Below are 19,083 nucleotides of genomic sequence, written 5' to 3' on the forward strand. Positions count from 1 at the left end.
AACAAAACTTGCAAAAGTTTAGTTCTGTGGCCATCCATAGGCAGGTAATGTGTAGTGCATCAGGCCAGAGGATTTAAAGTTGATGAGGTGCTCTCTGAACCGTTAATATTTGAAATGTCACCTTTATTGCCTAAAAGGTGAATGTAGTAAATGAATAAAGATACTATTTAAACAATGCCAGGTGATTGCTGGACAGACTTACATTTTGCATATTTTGTAAACGTGGAGCATCCGCGGAGATGTCTTTGCTTTTAAGACTTGACATTCAAAAAAATGTAGGAAATGAAAGATTGTGAAAGAAAAGAGAAATGACTCTTCATGTTTACAAGAAGAATTAAGTGAAAATGTTCCTGCCCATCCAGGTTCATCTGCCTGCTGCCCCCAAGAAAGCCAATATCCAGAGACAGCAGGGTTTTCAGCAGAGAGTTTATTCTGCAGACCACTAAGCAGGAGACAGGAGGAATTTCTCAATCCACCTCTCTGAGAAAGGGGAGGCGGAATTTTTAAAGACAATTTGGTGGGCATAGAATTAGACAATCAGTGTCCTCTAACTGGCTGGTTTTGGTAGAATCATCAGTTCTTTGGTGTGGGCCACAGCCTGGGTGGGTCAGTTACTGGAATGTGCTGGTGAAGGGTTCAAGACCAGCTGAGTCAGTTCCTTGGCCTGGGTGGGTCAGTCGGTCCACTGGAATGCAGGACCTGGAAGGTATCTCAAAAACTTACTAAATGCAGAGTATAAATGTCTGAACACAAAAACTAAGAAAATGCCATGAAGGCTATGTTAACCAGTTTAAATAACCAAAATATTTCAAATTGTATATAAAACCAGCACATTGTACCCCAGGATTGCATTAATGTACACAGCTATGATTTAATAAAAAAAAAATACGAATAAAGGGAGACATTATTCTACTTAGGGAAAAAAAAACAACAAAAACTATTGCTACTGGGCATTGCCTGTGGTTCAAAGGAGTAGAGCACCAGCCCCATATTCTGGAGGTGGTGGGTTTAAACCCGGCCCCGGCCAAAAATCTGCAAAAACATAACAAAACAAACAAATAAACCAAAACTATTGCTACTTTCTGGAACAGGTGATGTTATGTATGGAGAAAAGTTCATCTTTAAGGCTATCATCTGTGTCCTCCAGAATAGCAACGATAGAGAAGCCCACAAGGGGATAGTGACTAACTCTTATCAAAGAAATGAGGGGATAGTGGCTGGTTATTAACAGTGTTTTAGCTAAGGCTGCTTCTTCACAGCATTTTGGGGCCCATATCATAGTTCTTGCTTTGTACCGCTCCGTTAATCTATAAGGGCACGTTCAAAAACACAGGCTGGGTGATGTGAATCTGATATTCGAAAGCTCAGACTTATTTATTTATTTTTTTAATATTTTCTTTTTTTGAGACAGAGCCTCACGCTATTGCCCCAGGCTAGAGTGCCATGATCTCATAGCTCACTGCAACCTCAAACTCTTGTGCTCAAGTGATCTTCCTGCTTCAGCCTCCCGAGTAACTGGGACGACAAACTTGCACCACTAACACCTGGCTAATTTTTCTATTTTTAGCAGAGATGGGGTCTTGCTTCTGCTCAGGCTGGTCTCAAACTGCTGAGCTCATTTTGGCCTCCCAGAGCACAGCTCACATTTTTTTTAGGAACAATGTTTTAAAGCCCTTTGTGTCTGGAGCAGGCCTTCACCATTTCTCAAATGAATACCTTGATGAGAATAAGGTTACACAAGGACATTACCCTTGTAGTTTCCATCCTTTGGAATTTCACTGGGAGTAGGATTTGACAAGGTTAATTATATTACCAAGCTGAAAGGTCCCATTAATATGCTGACTCTCGAGAGTGACATCACCCAGCTTTGTCTCCCTTCTGTCATCATGTCTTTTACTAACACGATACGGTAGGAGTCATTTTAATTATGTAGTGTAACCCCAAGGAACCGAATGACAACGTCCTTTTGGTTCCACTTTTAGGTAACAACTTTTCAAATCTATTGACAAGGGTCATTTCCTTTTGTGCCGTATGAGTGGGAAGAGACATATTTATTAAGCTGGATTTTCTCCCTAGCTGAGAAATGGCATTTGTCAAGCCTTCTGAGCTATGAAATGCAGGCGTGTCCCTTTCAAATCCCTACTGCAGCTTGTTTAAAATTGACCACCACAACACAATGGCAATGGGCAGAGCATATACGTATCTTTATTTCTGTTGAAGGGAAAGAAAAATACAATTTATTTTTTTTAGCTGGGACTTGTCATCCAAAAGACCACCAGAATGGCTAAATACTAAAAAGGAGAACTTTATTGACAATATAAGTTTGCAAACTAGGAACACGTAGTCTCCAGGGTGGGAGAAAGGTCTCTCTATTCAAAGAGAAGGAACAACAGGTTTTATGCATCATAGGGCTTGATTCATACAACAGAGTCATATGTATTTAGAAGATTTGGGATAGGGGAGGGCTTGATTCATACAACAGAGTCATATGTATTTAGAAGATTTGGGAGGGGGGAAACTTTACATATTTATGAGGGGAATTGAGAAACACACACAATGGGTGAACATACCCTATGTTCACTTTGGATTGGGGGTTTAGTATTAAAGTGGGGTACAATTTGCCTTTTTTTTTTTTTTTTTCAGTTTTTGGCCTGGAACCAGGTTTAAACCCACCACCTCCAGTATAGGGGGGTGGTGCCCTATTCCTTTGAGCCACAGTCACCGCCCACAATTTGCTTCTTTATATCAAAGGTGAACAGTAGCATTTGTGAGCAGTCTTTATTAAGCTGGCTGAAACTGGCTTGAGGTTTGCAATTGCTCATCAGAAAAGAAAGTTTGTAAGGCCAGTTTTGTGTCCACTCAGAGTTTGGGTTGTAAATCAGAGTTAGGATAATTTGCCTAATAGCTCCATCATTAGCAGGTTTATGAGGGAGAATGAGGTTTTCTTAGGCCATAGGAATTTAAAAATTTGCCATGTCATTCGAGTCCTAAACCCTCCACCTTTAGGGAAATTTTTGCTTCTTTAACCTTCAGGTCTATCTTAGTTGATAAAAGAGTGTCTGTTGTGATCTCTTGGTTCACAGACACCTCTGTAACACATGACAGATTATCAGGAAAGAAGGTATAGAAAAGTATTGATGTGCTTATGGACACAGGAGCCAACACAAAGTATGAGACTCACAGGAAGAGCCAGCTGACTCAAGTTTTTGTATCATCTTGAGGTTACAGTAAGAATAGAAGCCTGGGGCTTCTGAAAGGAGGTGGCATTGGAGGTTATAGCAGAGTGATAAAGGGAAACTTGTCTTGCACATGAAACCCTTACAGCAGCAGCCAGTGGTAAAAGTTTCTGGGACAGACGTTGAAAAGTCTCTGACTTAGAAAAACTAGTGGGGCATTGTGGCAGGCTCCTATTAGTCTCATCTAATTGAGAGGCTAAGGCAAGAGGATCACTTGAGTTCAAGAGTTTGAGGTTGCTGTGAGCTATGATGACACCATGTCACTCTACCCAGGGTGACAGAGTGAGACTCTGTCATAAATAAATAAATAAATAAATAAATGTCTCAGACTTTTAGTGTCCCTTTTTCTGTGTGTTATTCTTTCCTAGATTCAGATAAGAAGGACCTCAAAGAAAGCCTGGGTGTTTTTTTCACTAATGAGATTGCGCTGCAGATGTGAATATCCCTCACAAAGGCAGATTTGCAGGGTTGTTCCTGTCTGCAGGCCCTCTGAACAGCCATCTACCTAGAAATATGCAAAATTCAAGTCCAAAGAAGTATATTTTGGGATTGGCATATTTTTGGTTTTCTTCACTGTATAACTGACCTGGTCATCCTCCTAAGCTCTGTTTCATTTATGGGTGAAGGGTCAGGAGAGGGATAATAGGAAACTCTGGAAGTGTGGCTTAATATTGCCTTTTGGGGTTCTGGTTATTCTGTCACTGCATGGTAACTTGTCATCATCAGGTAAAGTTTCTTTCCAAGTCCACTTCCCCTCACCTTTCCTTTTCTTGAGTGGCATTCTGGTGCAAAGTGGGGCAGGGTATGTGTCCTCAAGCTTTGCAGGCAGGGCACTCGACCTTTCACTGGACTCTGGTCTTTAGTCTTCTGCCCTCACTGACCTTCCCCGAGGTGTCATGTCCTGCTGTGTCTTTCAGTCTTGCTCTCTGCCCTGGCTCGATCTATTGTCCAGTTTTCCAGCATTAGTATACTTGCATTCTATTCTCTGGGTAGAGTCAATGTAACAGCCCCTTCTTACGCCTCCCCCCTCCCCATTTCCTCTGTTCTCTATAACTGGCCACCATCATCTAAAGAGGTCTCTAGTAGACAACTTAATTGTTCATTTTCACCTGCCTTCCATTTCTAAAACTCAAGGGGACTCAGGAAATTTGTAAACTTCTACCTCTCATAGGTCCTGCTCCAGTGAGCATGGCCAGCTTCTGTTGTCTCTTTACTGAGGCTACTGCACTTTGCCATCAGCCATTCCAGGAGGCTGGCTGTTCCCCTGGTCCCAGGAAAGAAGTAGCACATATGTCCTTCTGTCTTGGATCCTCAGGCCTATATGTGTTGTGGCCCCCTGTTGCACTGTGAAGTGACCAGCCCCAGAGGAGGTTGATGTGGAAAAGAAGATCTTACACACTTGTTATTAGCAATGCAGTAACTGGTGAGGCTTGGAGGGGCCATCAATTTCACAAGCACAGAGAATCACAAGGAGGCACCCCCCCTTACCTAAAACCTCACAGGTTTTTATTGCATTCTTAACAGTGTTAACATTTCAGATAATACTGAAATCATCAAGCTATTTTGGGGGTAGAGGAGGAACTTTGCCCACACTTGTGACACACAGGTGGTCCGTGTCAACATCAACGTCTGGGGAAACAAAGTATGGGGCGGAAGATAAGAGAACTATGTTAAAATTGACCTTATGAAAGAACATACCCTGTTTTCCCGAAAATAAGACCTACTTACAGGAAAGATAAGACGTCCCCTGAAAATAAGACCTAGCACATCTTTGGGAGCAAACCTTAATATAAGACACTGTCTTATTTTCGGGGAAACAGGGTATTTTTTTTTTTTTTTTTTTGTAGAGACAGAGTCTCACTTTATGGCCCTCGGTAGAGTGCCATGACATCACACAGCTCACAGCAACCTCCAACTCCCAGGCTTAAGTGATTCTCTTGCCTCAGCCTCCCGAGTAGCTGGGACTACAGGTGCCTGCCACAACGCCCAGCTATTTTTTGGTTGCAGTTCAGCTGGGGCTGGGTTTGAACCCGCCACCCTCAGTATATGAGGCCGGCGCCTTACTGACTGAGCTACAGGCGCCGCCCTAGAAACAGGGTATATTAATGTGGGAAGTAAACATCAACTATCTTCTAATCTAAACTATTGATCTAGTTTTACTTTGTCACTCTCCTTAGAGTGTTATGGGATCATAGCTCACAGCCACCTCAAACTCTTGGGTTCAAGTGATCCTCTTGCCTCAGCCTCCCAAGTAGCTGGGACTACTATCTGCCACAATGCCCAAATGGACATTTTTCTGATCTGACTTACTGAACTGTTTCTTTCTTTTTTTTATATAATTTTATTTTTTTAATAAGTCTTTTGTACATAGATCATAAATACATCTATGCCCATTTCAGTGTGTTGATTATTTGTACAAATTAGAGTGCTTACATCATACTAATCAGCATAGCTTTCATCCCATTTACCCAATTATAGCACTAGGACATTTGTGTTCTACACATGATAGAACCAACTTGTACTTGCAATGTGCTCCATAGTTGTGGTCCCCCTAATATCCCCTACTATCCATCCCTCCCCCTCCCCATCGCTCCCCCTCCCCTTCCCTCCTTCATTATAGCCTAAATTTGTGTTTCATTTTTCATATGCAAGTGTGAGTTATTATAAATTGGTTTCACAGTACTACTGAGTACACTGGATACTTTTTTTTCTATTCCTGAGATACTTTACTAAGAAGAATATTTTCCAGCTCCATCCATGTAAACATGAAGGAGGTAAAGTCTCCGTTTTTTTTTTTTTTTTTTTTTTTTTTTTTACTGCTGCATAGTATTCCATGGTATACATATACCACAATTTATTAATCCATTCATGGGTCGAAAGGCACTTGGGCTTCTTCCATGACTTGGCAATTATGAATTGAGCTGCAATTAACAATCTGGTGCAAATATCTTTGTTGCCAAATGATTTTTGGTCCTTTGGGTATACACCTAGTAGAAGAATTGCCAGGATCAAATGGCAGGTCTACATTTAGATCCCTGAGTGTTCTCCAAACTTCCTTCCAGAAGGAACGTACTAGCTTGCATTCCCACCAGCAGTGCAGAAGTGTTCCCTTTTTTCCACATTCATGCCAACATCTGTTGTTTTGGGATTTTGTGATGTGGGCTACTCTTACGGGAGTTAGATGGTATCTCAGAGTAGTTTTGGTTTGCATTTCTCTACTGTGAAGCAATCTGTCCTTTATTGACGTCTTCAGCTATAAAGATTAAGGAGTTTCCTTAACAAATTCTTAACCATTTTTATTTCATTTTAATTCTTCTAGCCTTAACCTACATATATGGATTATTCTGGAAGGATGCGTGCTGTCCTTCTGTGGCACTCAACCAGCATTTTTTATAAAATATTGCAATGAAATAATTTTTTATTAAAGTAACCCAAATTCCAAATGGATTAGCTCCCTGAGCAGAGAATACTCTTTAGCCCTCCTTTAAAGACTCTTGTCTATTTTAAACAAAGCAAACTTCCTTTTTATGTCACTAGAGTTATGTACTCATTTAAGTTCAAATAAAACACATATAATTTCTCTTAGACGCCCAAATAATGTGTGCTGATTGCACATGATTTATGAAAACTATCTCGTTATGCAAATTCACTAGGCACAGGGCCACACTGACAGAGGGAAAGCCCCTGCAGGGAAACGGTGCTGACAGCCTTTCTGATGAGAAGATTAAATCTTTGATGGAGCTCATCACCTCTTCTACCAGAAGTGTGTGCACATTCTCCCTATTGTAGCTTCATAGATGCTGTGACTCCCACATGAGACCCACCAACAGGATCGGCAAAAAATCAGTACATTGGCCAAGAAGACATTCACTGAAGTCACGAATCCACAAAGGGGCTGGTCTTATGAATGGTAGCTAATAGTGGATGCATTTCTAGTTGAGAAGTTAAGCTTACGATCTAGAATTTTTAATTTCATTTCTGACTTTGGCTTCAGGGAGTAGAGCAGAATAAAGCATCCTAAAATTTCAGTTTCATTCTTGGCCTTTTGCAAATAACCAATCCTTGTTCCTTTCTAGGTGTTGAATTTGTCAAGGAGATATCATTACAGGACAGGATTCTTAATCCATTGGGGACTTTCTCCTGGAGTGTTTGGGTTAAGAACACAAAAGTATATGTTGCTAAATGTCTTTGCCGTGTGTATCTAAATCCATGTGTATTTTGTTAGAAATATTAATCCAGAGGAGGATCCCAATTCTTTGGCTCTCCAATATGCATCCAGACTGTGGACTGGATCAGGTGTTCATTTGCAACACCAGCAGGGCAGTCACTTCAGAGAAAAGTCTTTCCCACATACACAAGCCCAGAAGGTCATACCCTTAACATCTGTCCTTCTGGGCGCTGCCCCACATACCATCTCATCAGTTTAACTCTGTTACTGAGCTTTCCTCTGACCCACTCCTTCCCCTTTTCAGTTCATCCTCCACTGTAGACTCTCCTCCCAAGCTACACTGTGCTTTCTGGCAGGACTATTCCAGTTGTAACAGTGACACAGGTGTCCGCTTCCCCTTCCGAGGTCTATGGTCCTATCAGTCTGTCCCCAGTGCTGGCTGATGGTTCCAGTTTTGAACTCAGTACTGGTTGGGGAACTTTGTGCATGGTGCCTTCCGTTGGAGCTATAACCTCCAAGGCTGTGGAGCAGTGTTATAATTCAGATCAGTGTAGATTCCTTCCACATAGAAACCCAAATGACCTTCTTTCTTCTGCTCTTTCTCTTGAGATTTACCAGCTTCTCTTCTTTGACTATCAAGCATAAAAGCCTCACCAGAGAGGGAAACTCAGAGGTGATTTATGCTCCTCAAGTGCTATAGGCCCCTCTGACTTAAGGGCTAGCAGCTGCAGTATCACCTGGGAGCTGGCTGAAATGCAGAATCGGAGTCAGAATCTGTCATGTGATTTCCACACACATTCAATTTGAAAAAGTCCTTGTCTAGGTAACATTCTGGGATCTTCAAGTAAAAAAATAGAATTTTTTCTCAGTTGCTGAATCTTGCTATATATAGAAACTTTTTTATAGACTCAGTCTCTTTATGGAAAATTCCTTTAGATTCTTGGCCTTAACAGTGACAGTAACTTGGTCTTTCCTGAAGGATGCTTCTTTTTTTGCTACCACATAACTCGGGCTGAACATTTGCCTACACATCACATATTTGTATGTTTGAAGTTCAGGGACAGAAAAAAGCAGAATTTTCCAAACTTTGTTATCATATAGAGACTCTTGAATGCCCTCTTTTTCTTTTGAAGACTGAAATTAAGGCTACCGAAGCAGACATAATTTGATAAAGGTTTATTGGAAGCCAAATGTGAGGATCAACCTGGCAAAACAAACCAACCAAGTTGGGCAAGTTCCAAAGTCCAGAGCAGGTTGGAATGTTGGAGGGAGGGAAACTCCTCATATCAGAGTTTTCCTTTTTCATTGGAGGGTATAATACAGAGGTTACAATTCATTGCCTATAGATCAAAACATACAGGCTAAAATGTTTCACATGCAGTATAATCAGTAAAACTTCATGATTCAGAAATAAATCAGTGTTTTCCTCAGTGTCAGTAGGTTATATATTAATCAACAGTTTGAGGAACTCGTGATAAGATTCTTTACGCAAGAACAGGATATAAGCCATGAATCTTAAATCCTTCCCTAGGCAGCTAATTTGGAAGCCTGACAAATGTGAACTATAGGTTATAACTTTCAACAATTTTTCTTATCCTCCCTGCCACCCCAGACTATTGAATGGCCTCCAGCACCTTTGACATTTACACTTTGAAAGCCACCTGCTTTCTTTGGGAGCTTATACCTACACAGCTAATCACAGGTGCTTCCCAACCTCACCTTGGCCCTAGAAAAGCCCTAGGAGAACGGGAGAGTAGATTCTGATAAAGTCTCTATTTCTCTTAGTCCTTGAGGTTCACAGGTGTCCTTTCTCTTAGTTTCAGGTAACTTTTAGAAAATTTCGTCATTGATATGTTATGTTTTTATTATTTTCTCGAAGATTGATTTTCATAATCAAAAGTGACTCGGGGACTTGGGGATGTGGGAAGTGGCTTTGTTCTGGACTGGATGCTATCAGCAACAGGGGAGGTAGGGATAATTCTAAGAGAGACCTTGTCTCAGAAAAGAAAATATATATTCTGGCTAAGAGTGCTGTAGCATCATAGCTCACAGCAACCTCAAACTCCTGGGCTCAAGCATCTGCTTCCTGAGTAAATAGTACTCCAGGTTCCTCCTGCTGCCTCAGCTTCCTGAGTAACTGGGACTACAGGCGCCTGCCACAATGCTCAGCTAATTTTTCTATTTTAGTAGAGACAGGGTTTCGCTCTGGCTCAGGCTGGTCTCAAACTCCTGAGCTCAAGCAACCCACCTGCCTCAGGCTCCCAGAGTGCCAGGATTACAGGTGTGAGCCATGGCACCTGACCTATGATTAGGTATTGTAGTGCATTTTATCTCTAGGGGGAAGATTGAATAAGGCTGACCATGGGATTGGTAAAGAGACAGCCATCACTCAGATTATCCAGGATAAGATATATTTGGTTTTAAGGGCTTGGACCATGTTCATGTTTTGTCTGTGTTCAGACCTGATTATGGAGTAGTCTTGTTTTGATCTTGAACTATCATGGCCATAGCATGGCCTTATCTGATGTTAATGTTCTGTGAAGATGTTCATGTTGAACAGGAGACCACCAAGACCTAGCCTCGCTGTGAGTGCCCAGACAGCTCCTAGAAGCCAGTGGCTGCTTTTCTCTTTTCCAGTATCCACTTTTGGCCAAAGGGCAGACAGAATCAGAACAGAGGCAATTAATCAGTAATATACAAACTTTTCACCATTGCTGAGATTTGTTAGATCAAGAGGTTGTTTAGGGGACATAGTCTGTAGCTGGACTGGGATTTCTCTTTCCTGCTCCATTGATTGCAAGTTATCTTGTTGAATCCTCAGAAGTAAGAATGTCTGTGCAGTCACATTTAGGGCTGTAGACAGATTATGTCACCAAGGGGAATACAAGTCACAAGCAGCAAAATGTTTTCATCTAAAAAACATTATTAGCAACTACTCATTTGAAAGATTGAGGAGAAATTCATTTCATTATTTCAGCTTCACAAAAGGGTAACATGCTAGCTTTAAAAAAATATCACTTGAGTTTCTCAAACATTATAGAAATTCTGGAGTTTTTAAAATTAAGTGGAGTTAAAATTGTTTTTGCATGAAAAGTTTTAAAAATCATGACAATTAGAGATACCCTAGGGTGTCATAAAACGCTAGGTGGGAGTCACCATTCAAGCAGATTTATTCAGCATTTGGGTCCTTTGTGCATAGAGTACACGTCTATAAATGTTGAGTCATGCCTTCAATAAATATTTAACGACAATCTGTGTTGAGACATTTTGAAGAGAATAGTGGAAATGTCATGAGTAAGACATTTCTCCTTCTCTCAAGGGGACTCATAGATGAGTAAATCTGCTTCTCTCCACGTCTTTTTTTCTCATCCTGTTGCTGCAGACCCACAGCTAGACTCTCGCAGAACTCCACAAATATCGTTAAATGTGGATGAGATGTGGATGGTATGAGAAAAGTACAGGTTCAGGAGAAAGCCTGGTCCAGGACTTGTCACTCTGCAGTGGGACAGAGTTGAGGAAGCCCCTTTACCACTCAGATCCATGGCATAGACAAAAAAGTCATTGATGTTTATGTTGATTATGGGTGGGAGTTGTGAAATAATAGCCGTAGAAAAGTAAAATCATCACTGCAAAAGTGATTAAGGTGCTAAAAATTACATGCCAGGAGAATTCTGTATATCAGGGATAATATTCTTTTGTAAACTTTCTTAAAGTAAGCCATACAGAGGGAAGTCTTACTATTCATTCATTCAATGCTTTCAGCATTTACTGATCACTCTTAATATGTTATAAATGGAGTCTTTGGGATCCAAAGATGAATAATGCATACTGCCTGCCTTAAAGAAACGCATGGTACTAAGGGGAAGCTAGATGAAAATAGAAAGAGGATGATAAAAGCATTGATAAGTGAAATGAATGGTAGGATATTAATAGGATATAAATGAGGAACATTTTACCTAGTAGGGTGGGGTGAAGGTAGGCCAAATAGGCATTCTAGAATGAGTAATATCTGCACTGAACTTCGTGGAATCTGTTGGAATTTGCCACAAGAAAAAAAAAAGATGAGACTAGAATAGTGTTAGTTGCATCTTAGAAGGAAGAAACAATACAGCCTGTGGAGAAACTGCGTGCAGCTTGTTGAGGACGGATTTTGCTTGTTGGTTTTTACTTATTTGCATTTTGAAACCTATATTACTGGGGTTACACAATAATAAAACCTCTACTGCTTCTGCTAAGTAGAGATAACACATAACTTTCCAATTCTAAAAGTAATATGTGCCTGTGGGAACTCAAAGCAAGAGTATGATCACTGACCAGAGCTAAATATTGGATAGGCTGTAATCAAAGAAGAGTTTCAAAACAAACAAACAAACAAACAAACACCCACATATGACTTTGAGGTCTCTAGAATAAAGGTAAATACAACTCTAAAATGTTCTGGACATGAACATTTGTACATGAACAATTTCAGCAGATCCATCTATGCATTCATTAAACATGAAGTTGGAAAATTGTTGGAAAGGTGGCATGCTTTCCTCCACCTCTCCGGACTGTAATGCTCCATTTTAAATTTAAATCACACTCTATGACAGAACATTTTGGTTTCAGGTGTTAAGGGCTTCCACTCTCATCGTACAAAATACAGAACATGGTGGCGGGAGTGTGTTTCACAGTAAAAGAATTCTTCATGTTTCAACTTAAAATCATGAATACATCAGGGTGATCACACAATAAAACTACTACAGCATCTGCTAAGTGAGACTGATCATTGATCAAGTCAATGAGATTGACTCCTACAGAGCTGAACTGAGAATAGACTCATGGCAGAAATTCCCAGAACTAGGCTTGAAAGTTTCCTGATCCCTGAATTAAGCATAGTTTCAAGTTAGGCCTCTTTGTATTTCTTTTCTGTTCAGGAAAAAGGGGAGGAGGGGAAGAGAGAGAGAGAGAGAGAGAGAACCCAATTATAGCCCAAGAATATGGGGAAAGGGGAGAGGGAGTGGAGGGGAGTGGGGAGGATGGGTGGAAAGAGGGTAATTGGTGGGACCACATCTATGGTGCATCTTACAAGGGTATTTATGTGAAATTTACTAAATGTTGAATATAAATGTCTTAACACAATAACTAAGAAAATACCGTGAAGGCTATGTTACCCAGTTAGATGAAAATATTTCAAATTGTATATAAAACCATCACATTGTACCCCATGATTGCATTAATGTACACGGTTATGATTTAATAAAGAAAAAAGTATGAAAAGAAAAGAAAAGAGAAACTTTTTTTAACTGTCTCAAATGGCATTTGTAAAGTCATTTTGTGCAATAAAATATTTTTATAGTCCTGAAACCAATGTTTGGCTCTCTTCAAAAGAAAGGAAATTTTCCAACCACTGCTCACTTATGTTCCCCAAATAGAAGCTTAACTGTGAAAAAAATGAGCAGGGTGCCTGGAGACCGTGGAAGATTTAGATATCCGGGATTCTATGCTGGTCAATAATCACTACATATATACTTGAAGAACTTAGCCTCCCTTTTCTTTTTCAAAGGGAAGATCATGCTTCAAGGTACCATCAACTGTAAGGATGAACAGGCACTGCTGACCCTGTCATACCTGACTTCTCGAGAGTGTCTCCTCACATTTCAACCCTCAGAGCTGTTTTAGTGAAACTTACTTTAGGATACACAGATGAATCTGTCTTCTTAAATGTATTTCAGTCAACGGCAGCTGTAAAAAGAACAGCTATACAAGAATACATGTTGGATTCAACACTTGGAAGTTATTTTAAAAGGGCATGCATATTGAAATTGATGTTGGGTATGAGTGTTCCCATAACTTTTAGGATATTATGGCCAAGTTCGAAGTTAGTTTTGAACTATTTTAGTTCAAGCAGCTAGAATTTTTGCCAGTGTTCATGTAATTTGTCAAATCTCAGAGGTGGGTGGGCAGCAACCCTAGGGGGTAGCTGGGCTCCAGGGGAGCGTGAAATGGAATCTCTGTTCACAATGGAATTTCATTCACGCAACCATGACAGAGCCTACTGGGTATGCAAACAATTCACGCACATGGTTTTTTTTCCTATTTTATGTAGAAATGAATTATGCTGAAAACCAAATTTACATGTGAATGAACATCTCAAGCAAATCAGTTGTAGATTCCAGTTCTGCTCTCAGTTTGTGTTAACCCATGCTTCTGGGCTGGAAACCATGAGTTCTCTTTTAATCTTGTTGCTGCCCAATGCGGTTCATCTACTTGTTGCCCCCAAAAGTTTATTCTGCATAGCACTAAGTGGAGAGATGGGGGAATTTCTCAAATCCATGAGAATTCAGGAGACAGAGTTTTAAAAACTGCTTGGTGGGCAGAGGATTTGGCAATTGAGGGTCTGTTTGCTGAGTTTGGGGCAGAACCATTAGTCCCTTGGCCACCAGCCTGGGTGGGTCAGTCAATCCACTGGAATGCAAGATCTGGAAAATATTTTAGGTTTCTAGGAGATGAAGTTTTCTATGGAGAAAGTTAGGAGTCTTTATAACCTGCTATGAGGAGAAAGTTAAGAATCATTTTGGCCACCAAGTGTGTGACTCCAGAGTAGGGGACAGGGGGACAGTGGTTAATTGGTACCATTTTGTTAACTGAGCTTGTGCCTTATTTTTAGCTAGGCCCTTACCATAGATCTCGCCTCACATCCCATTATTAATTTGTAAGGGCAGTTTCAATCTCTTCAATTTGTCACCCTCATATGTAATTCCCAAAGTTTAATTTTTTTAAATTCATTTGTTTACCTAACTCATTCAGGACCCTATTCACTCTGTCCTCCATCACAATAAATAGAAATGTTGACTTCTCTGCTTACTTTTTGACTAGTTAAGATAATCCACATAAATTTCAAGTCAAATTCCCTAAACTTGCTTCTATAATGTTATTCTTCTGCTCAAAAATATTGCATGTCTTTCTCTGTTTTGCTTATAGAAAAATAAAATCAAAATTCTCTGGTCTGAAACTCAAGACCTGCTGAATGCACCATGAACTCTTTTATTACCATAAAGTTATTTTTATTCCAGGCACTTGTATATAGAAAGTGTGCAGGAAATAGTTTTTATTGACTATTTTCCACTTTTTAACTTTCATACAGGCCTCTTGAGCAGCTAAGTTTCCCCCTTATCAAAATATGCCCTTCAAAATCTAGCTTAAACATTGTTTTCTGCAGACTCTCTCTCATTTCTTCTGTATGAAGTGAAAGTACATCTGCTCACATCTTGTGCTCATCACACATTGTTAACCACTTGCTATGCCCCAAGTAAGCAAAGATGAATACAAAACCCTGGTTAAAGGTACTTAGTTTGAGACTTTAATCAAATAAATAGCTATGACATGGTGTGATCAACACTACAATAAAAGACTACACCGATTCCAGTGAGCGTCCACGAAGGCTGTTGTAAGCCCAATGGACAAATGCGAGGGCCAAGGAGAGTCTGTTGCATCAATGAATCTCAGTGTCTTAAAAATAATGGAAAGACATTTCAGTTCAAGGGGATAGTTCAATAAAGACACCATGGCTTGAAATACACAGGGGTATTCAAAATCCAAATATAAATTTGCTTTGGCTCAAGAGTAGATGCAAGGATGATCGCAACCGGAAATGAAACAGAAGCTGTCCTACACGGGAGTGGTAATGCCTCCTAAGAGTTGGGCATAAAAGAGTAGGCACTCAGTAAACACGCATTCAATAAGTGAATCATGTCCTCTACTATCAATATAGTAAATGTTTTCATTAATATTTAATTATTTCATATTTAATGATTTACCAGTTTGCACCTTGGTTCATTGAAGAGCTGTTTCCAGTACTCCAACTACAGTAGATCTTTACCCTTTAATTGTAACAGTTAGCGGAGTTGCTATTAATATGATTGCCACAAGTGGGGAATTCTTAAATTAGCATATATATACAAAATGTTCACATCTATTTGTTTGTTTTCTCTTTTTCTAGGGTCAGACATTGTTCAATGGTTAATAAAGAACTTAACTATAGAAGATCCAGGTAAATAAATCATTTTTCCATTGCTAGAATGTTGTTCCTTTGTGGTTTTAAAAAATATAATTTCTCAGGGCTATTTAATATGGCAAGCGAGCAACTCTCCTGAAAAATTATAATTAAATTTGAACTGTGCTTTTAGAATTTATACAGATTTGATGACAGTCAACATAGATTTAATTAAAATTTAGCATATTTTAATAATTTTTTTATATATTTAATGCCCCATTGTACATTATTTGATTTAAGAGATGGGTTATAGTTAGAATGGAGAGCTGTATAATCACCCATAAATAATTATGTGTGTAATTTATACCAAATAATTATAAAATAATGAAATTTCCCCTTATAAGACATATGAAAGTAAATCTCCTTAATTTATAATTTTGCGTTAACTTCATTTTAGAATGAAGTTTGGAAACAATATTTTATTTGTTATTCTGATTTTTTAACCACTGTGTACGTGTGAGAGAGAGAGAGAGAGAGATGTGGTAAATGTCTATTTAAGTCATAAAACATTTGTTGTGGTGAAACAGTCTATTCAGAGTAAGGCAGCAATTTCTACCAGCTGATATTTTGCATTGCCTCAGACAAATTCCTATATATGTAAAATATTTAATGACTTTTAAAAAATATTATGTAAGAGCTTTCACATGTTGCAAACCATTCACATCAATGAAATAAAAATAAGATGCATATTGTTTACAGAAGATTCTGAGAAAATTAAGAACAATAGCTTTAAAAAATACAGAGAATGAGCAACATTTGATAGTACGACAAAGTGCCATAATCAACAATAAGTTAGAGTATAGTTTAAAATAACAAGAAGAGGGTGGTGCCTGTGGCTCAAAGGAGTAGGGCACCGGCCCCATATGCTGGAGGTGGCGGGTTCAAGCCCAGCCCTGGCCAAAAACTCCAAAAAAAATAAAAATAAAAATAAATAAATAAATAAAATAACAAGAAGAGTGACATTAGAATGACTCTCACACAAAGAAATGACACATCCTGAGGTGATAAACACCCAAGTACCCTGATTTGATTAATTCATATTGCATGCCTGTATCAAAACATCATGTGTGCCCTATAAATACATACAAATATTATGCACTCATGATAATTAAAAATTTTTTAAAAATTTCTTTTAAAAAGACTGGCAAATCCAGTATTGATGAGGTTATGGAACAATTGGAATTCTCATGGCCGTGTAAATGGTACATTTCTTTTGGAAAACATGACAGTTTCTTACAAAGGTACATACTACGTTCACTTAATATATTAGCCAACAATTTCACTTCCAGGTATTTATTCAACCCTGACAAATGAAAACATGTATCCACAAGAAATACGGATACAACCTTTTATTAAAAAGTTATATTTATATTATTCACACTAGAAATGATCCGAGAATGTATTAACAGTTGTGATATACTCATACGGTGGAATGTTACCTGGCATTTAAAAGGAACAGATTGTTGATTCCCATAGCAACATGGAGGATCTGAAAAATATTCTTTTTTTAATTTCAGGTGAATATGAGGGTACAAACAACTAGGGTACAGTATTTGCATTTGTTAGGTAGAGTCCCTCTTGCAGTTCTGTCCTTCACCCAAAAGGTGTGCCAATACCCTTACATTGTGCCAATTAAAGTAAGAGCATCCCCCCTTCTCTCTCCCCCTCTCAGACTTGAATTGAGTTTGAAAAATATGCTTCTGAGTTAAAAAAGTCACACACAAAAGACTGTGATTCCACTTATATAACTTATACCGTATATAACAGGAAGAGCTAATCAATAGTGGTAGAAAGGTCAGTGTTTGCCTGAGACTGGAGATGGGGTGAATGGACAGCAGTGGGCCATAGGGAACTTCATATTAATTGATGGAGATGTTTTATTATCTTAATTGGGGCCATAATTACATGGGTGTATGTGGGGTCACTACAAAAGTTTGGGACAGACTGTGTTAAGGTCCATTGTTTCACTGCCAGCAGCACATTGGACAGCGTCCTTTCTGATCCACCTGGGCAAGGTCCAGCTTGCTTGGCTCCTGGGTATTACTGGCATGGCTTCATTTGTTCCCATTCATGTAGATTTTAATGATTCTCGATTTTTGTGTATCTCAAAACTTTTATAATGACCCATGTATGTTCATTAAAACTCATTGACCCTTACATTTCAAATGAATTAAAAAATAAAATGGCTGCATTTTATTGCATATAAAGTATATTTCAAAAGTGAAAAAAAAGTTATGAAAAACTGGGGTTACAGGGACTGCAGTGATATGGTAGAGAAGGTCAATCATTCAACACACCCTCTCATCTATAGAGAGGGATTTGGCTGGCTTGGCTCTTGCCTCTGTGATTATCACCTTGTGATTATTTAGAATTAACAGTGCATGGAGATGCAAGGGTTTTTTTATGTTGTTCTTTGTTTTTTGAGACAGAGTCTTACTCTGTCACCTGAATACAGGCCTCATAGCTCACAGCAACCTCAAACTCTTGGGCTTGAGCAATCCTTTTGCCTCAGCCTCCCGGGTTGCTGGGATTACAGGCATACACCACCACACCTGACTAGTTTTTCTATGTTAAGTAGAGATGGGTCTTGCTTTGGTCCAGGCTGGTCTCAAACTCCTGAGCTCAAGCAATACACCCACCGTGGCCTCCCGGAGTGCTAGGATGACAGGCATAAGCCACTGTGCCTGGGCTGAGATGCAGGGTTTTAACTTCAGTCTGAGCTAACTTTATACAAGCGTGTCAGCAGAAAATGTAGTTTAAATTCTGTACAAAAAGGTCTATGGACACCATCTGCTCATTTAGTACATGAGCTTTAAAATCTTACCATTGCTGGTTAAATGGAATTAAAACCATTAAGTAAGGATGAAGCAGCTCTTGCCAGCATCAAATTATTACTAAGTGAAAAGAGGAGATAATTATTAGGAAAGGAAACTATTGTCTTGCCAAATTCACATTTCAGCCTCACCACAGTAGCACGCCTGAGTTTTTATGAACTATAGCACCAGACAAATAATTCCAGTGCTAAAATACCGATGGGCATAGTAGATGCCCACGTAATGACTGCTTTTCAAAGAATATGATAGATCACAGGCTGAACTGGATTGGAAAGAGCATTTCTTCTGTAAGTTCAAGGCTGAAGGTGTAATTCAGCAACAGAAAAATAGGAAAAATATCTAAAGATTTAGTACGCTAATAAGAAACAATTTTTATGTATAATTTACCTGTGAGATCTCATCTTAGCTATAATGCATATGAAAAACTGTCTTGTTTACTTGATCAACACTAAGAAAATTATGATGCTTCCTTAGAAGTAGAAAGTATATGAAGAGATAAAGCCAATCACATCCAGGAAGGAACATGTATGATTGTTAGTCATATCAATAACAGGCTGACAACTTAGTTTTTAATTTTTTGACATTTTTCTTTATGGGAACAATTTATCACCGACAGAGTGTAAGGCTCTGTACTAAGTTTTTAGAAGAATAAGAAGCATTGATGATTGTTCTGAATTAATAACAGATTATACATACAGAAAATGTACGGTCCTGTAGCCATTCTGTTCCCAATAAAACGTGGTTAACAGTGTAGCCGGGCATGAAAGTTACTTTGACAGTTGCATGTATGAAATTAATCACACCATTTTG

The 19,083-nt window shown here is 39.1% G+C and overlaps 1 protein-coding gene across 8 annotated transcripts in view; it reads left to right on the top strand.

The window, feature by feature from the left end:
- Positions 1-19,083, top strand: part of RGS7 (regulator of G protein signaling 7) — a 520,788-nt gene that overhangs the window by 331,717 nt on the left and 169,988 nt on the right. For 6 of the 8 annotated variants that reach the window (XM_053607467.1, XM_053607468.1, XM_053607469.1 and 3 more), the window contains exon 4: positions 15,386-15,436. The exons of the other annotated variants lie outside the window; for them this stretch is intronic. In XM_053607467.1, the coding sequence (XP_053463442.1) occupies positions 15,386-15,436 (51 nt within the window). The remainder of the gene's footprint in view (positions 1-15,385; positions 15,437-19,083) is intronic. 8 annotated transcript variants of the gene reach the window in all.

The sequence above is a fragment of the Nycticebus coucang genome, chromosome 10 (assembly GCF_027406575.1).
Source record: "Nycticebus coucang isolate mNycCou1 chromosome 10, mNycCou1.pri, whole genome shotgun sequence".
Lineage (NCBI taxonomy): Eukaryota > Metazoa > Chordata > Mammalia > Primates > Lorisidae > Nycticebus > Nycticebus coucang.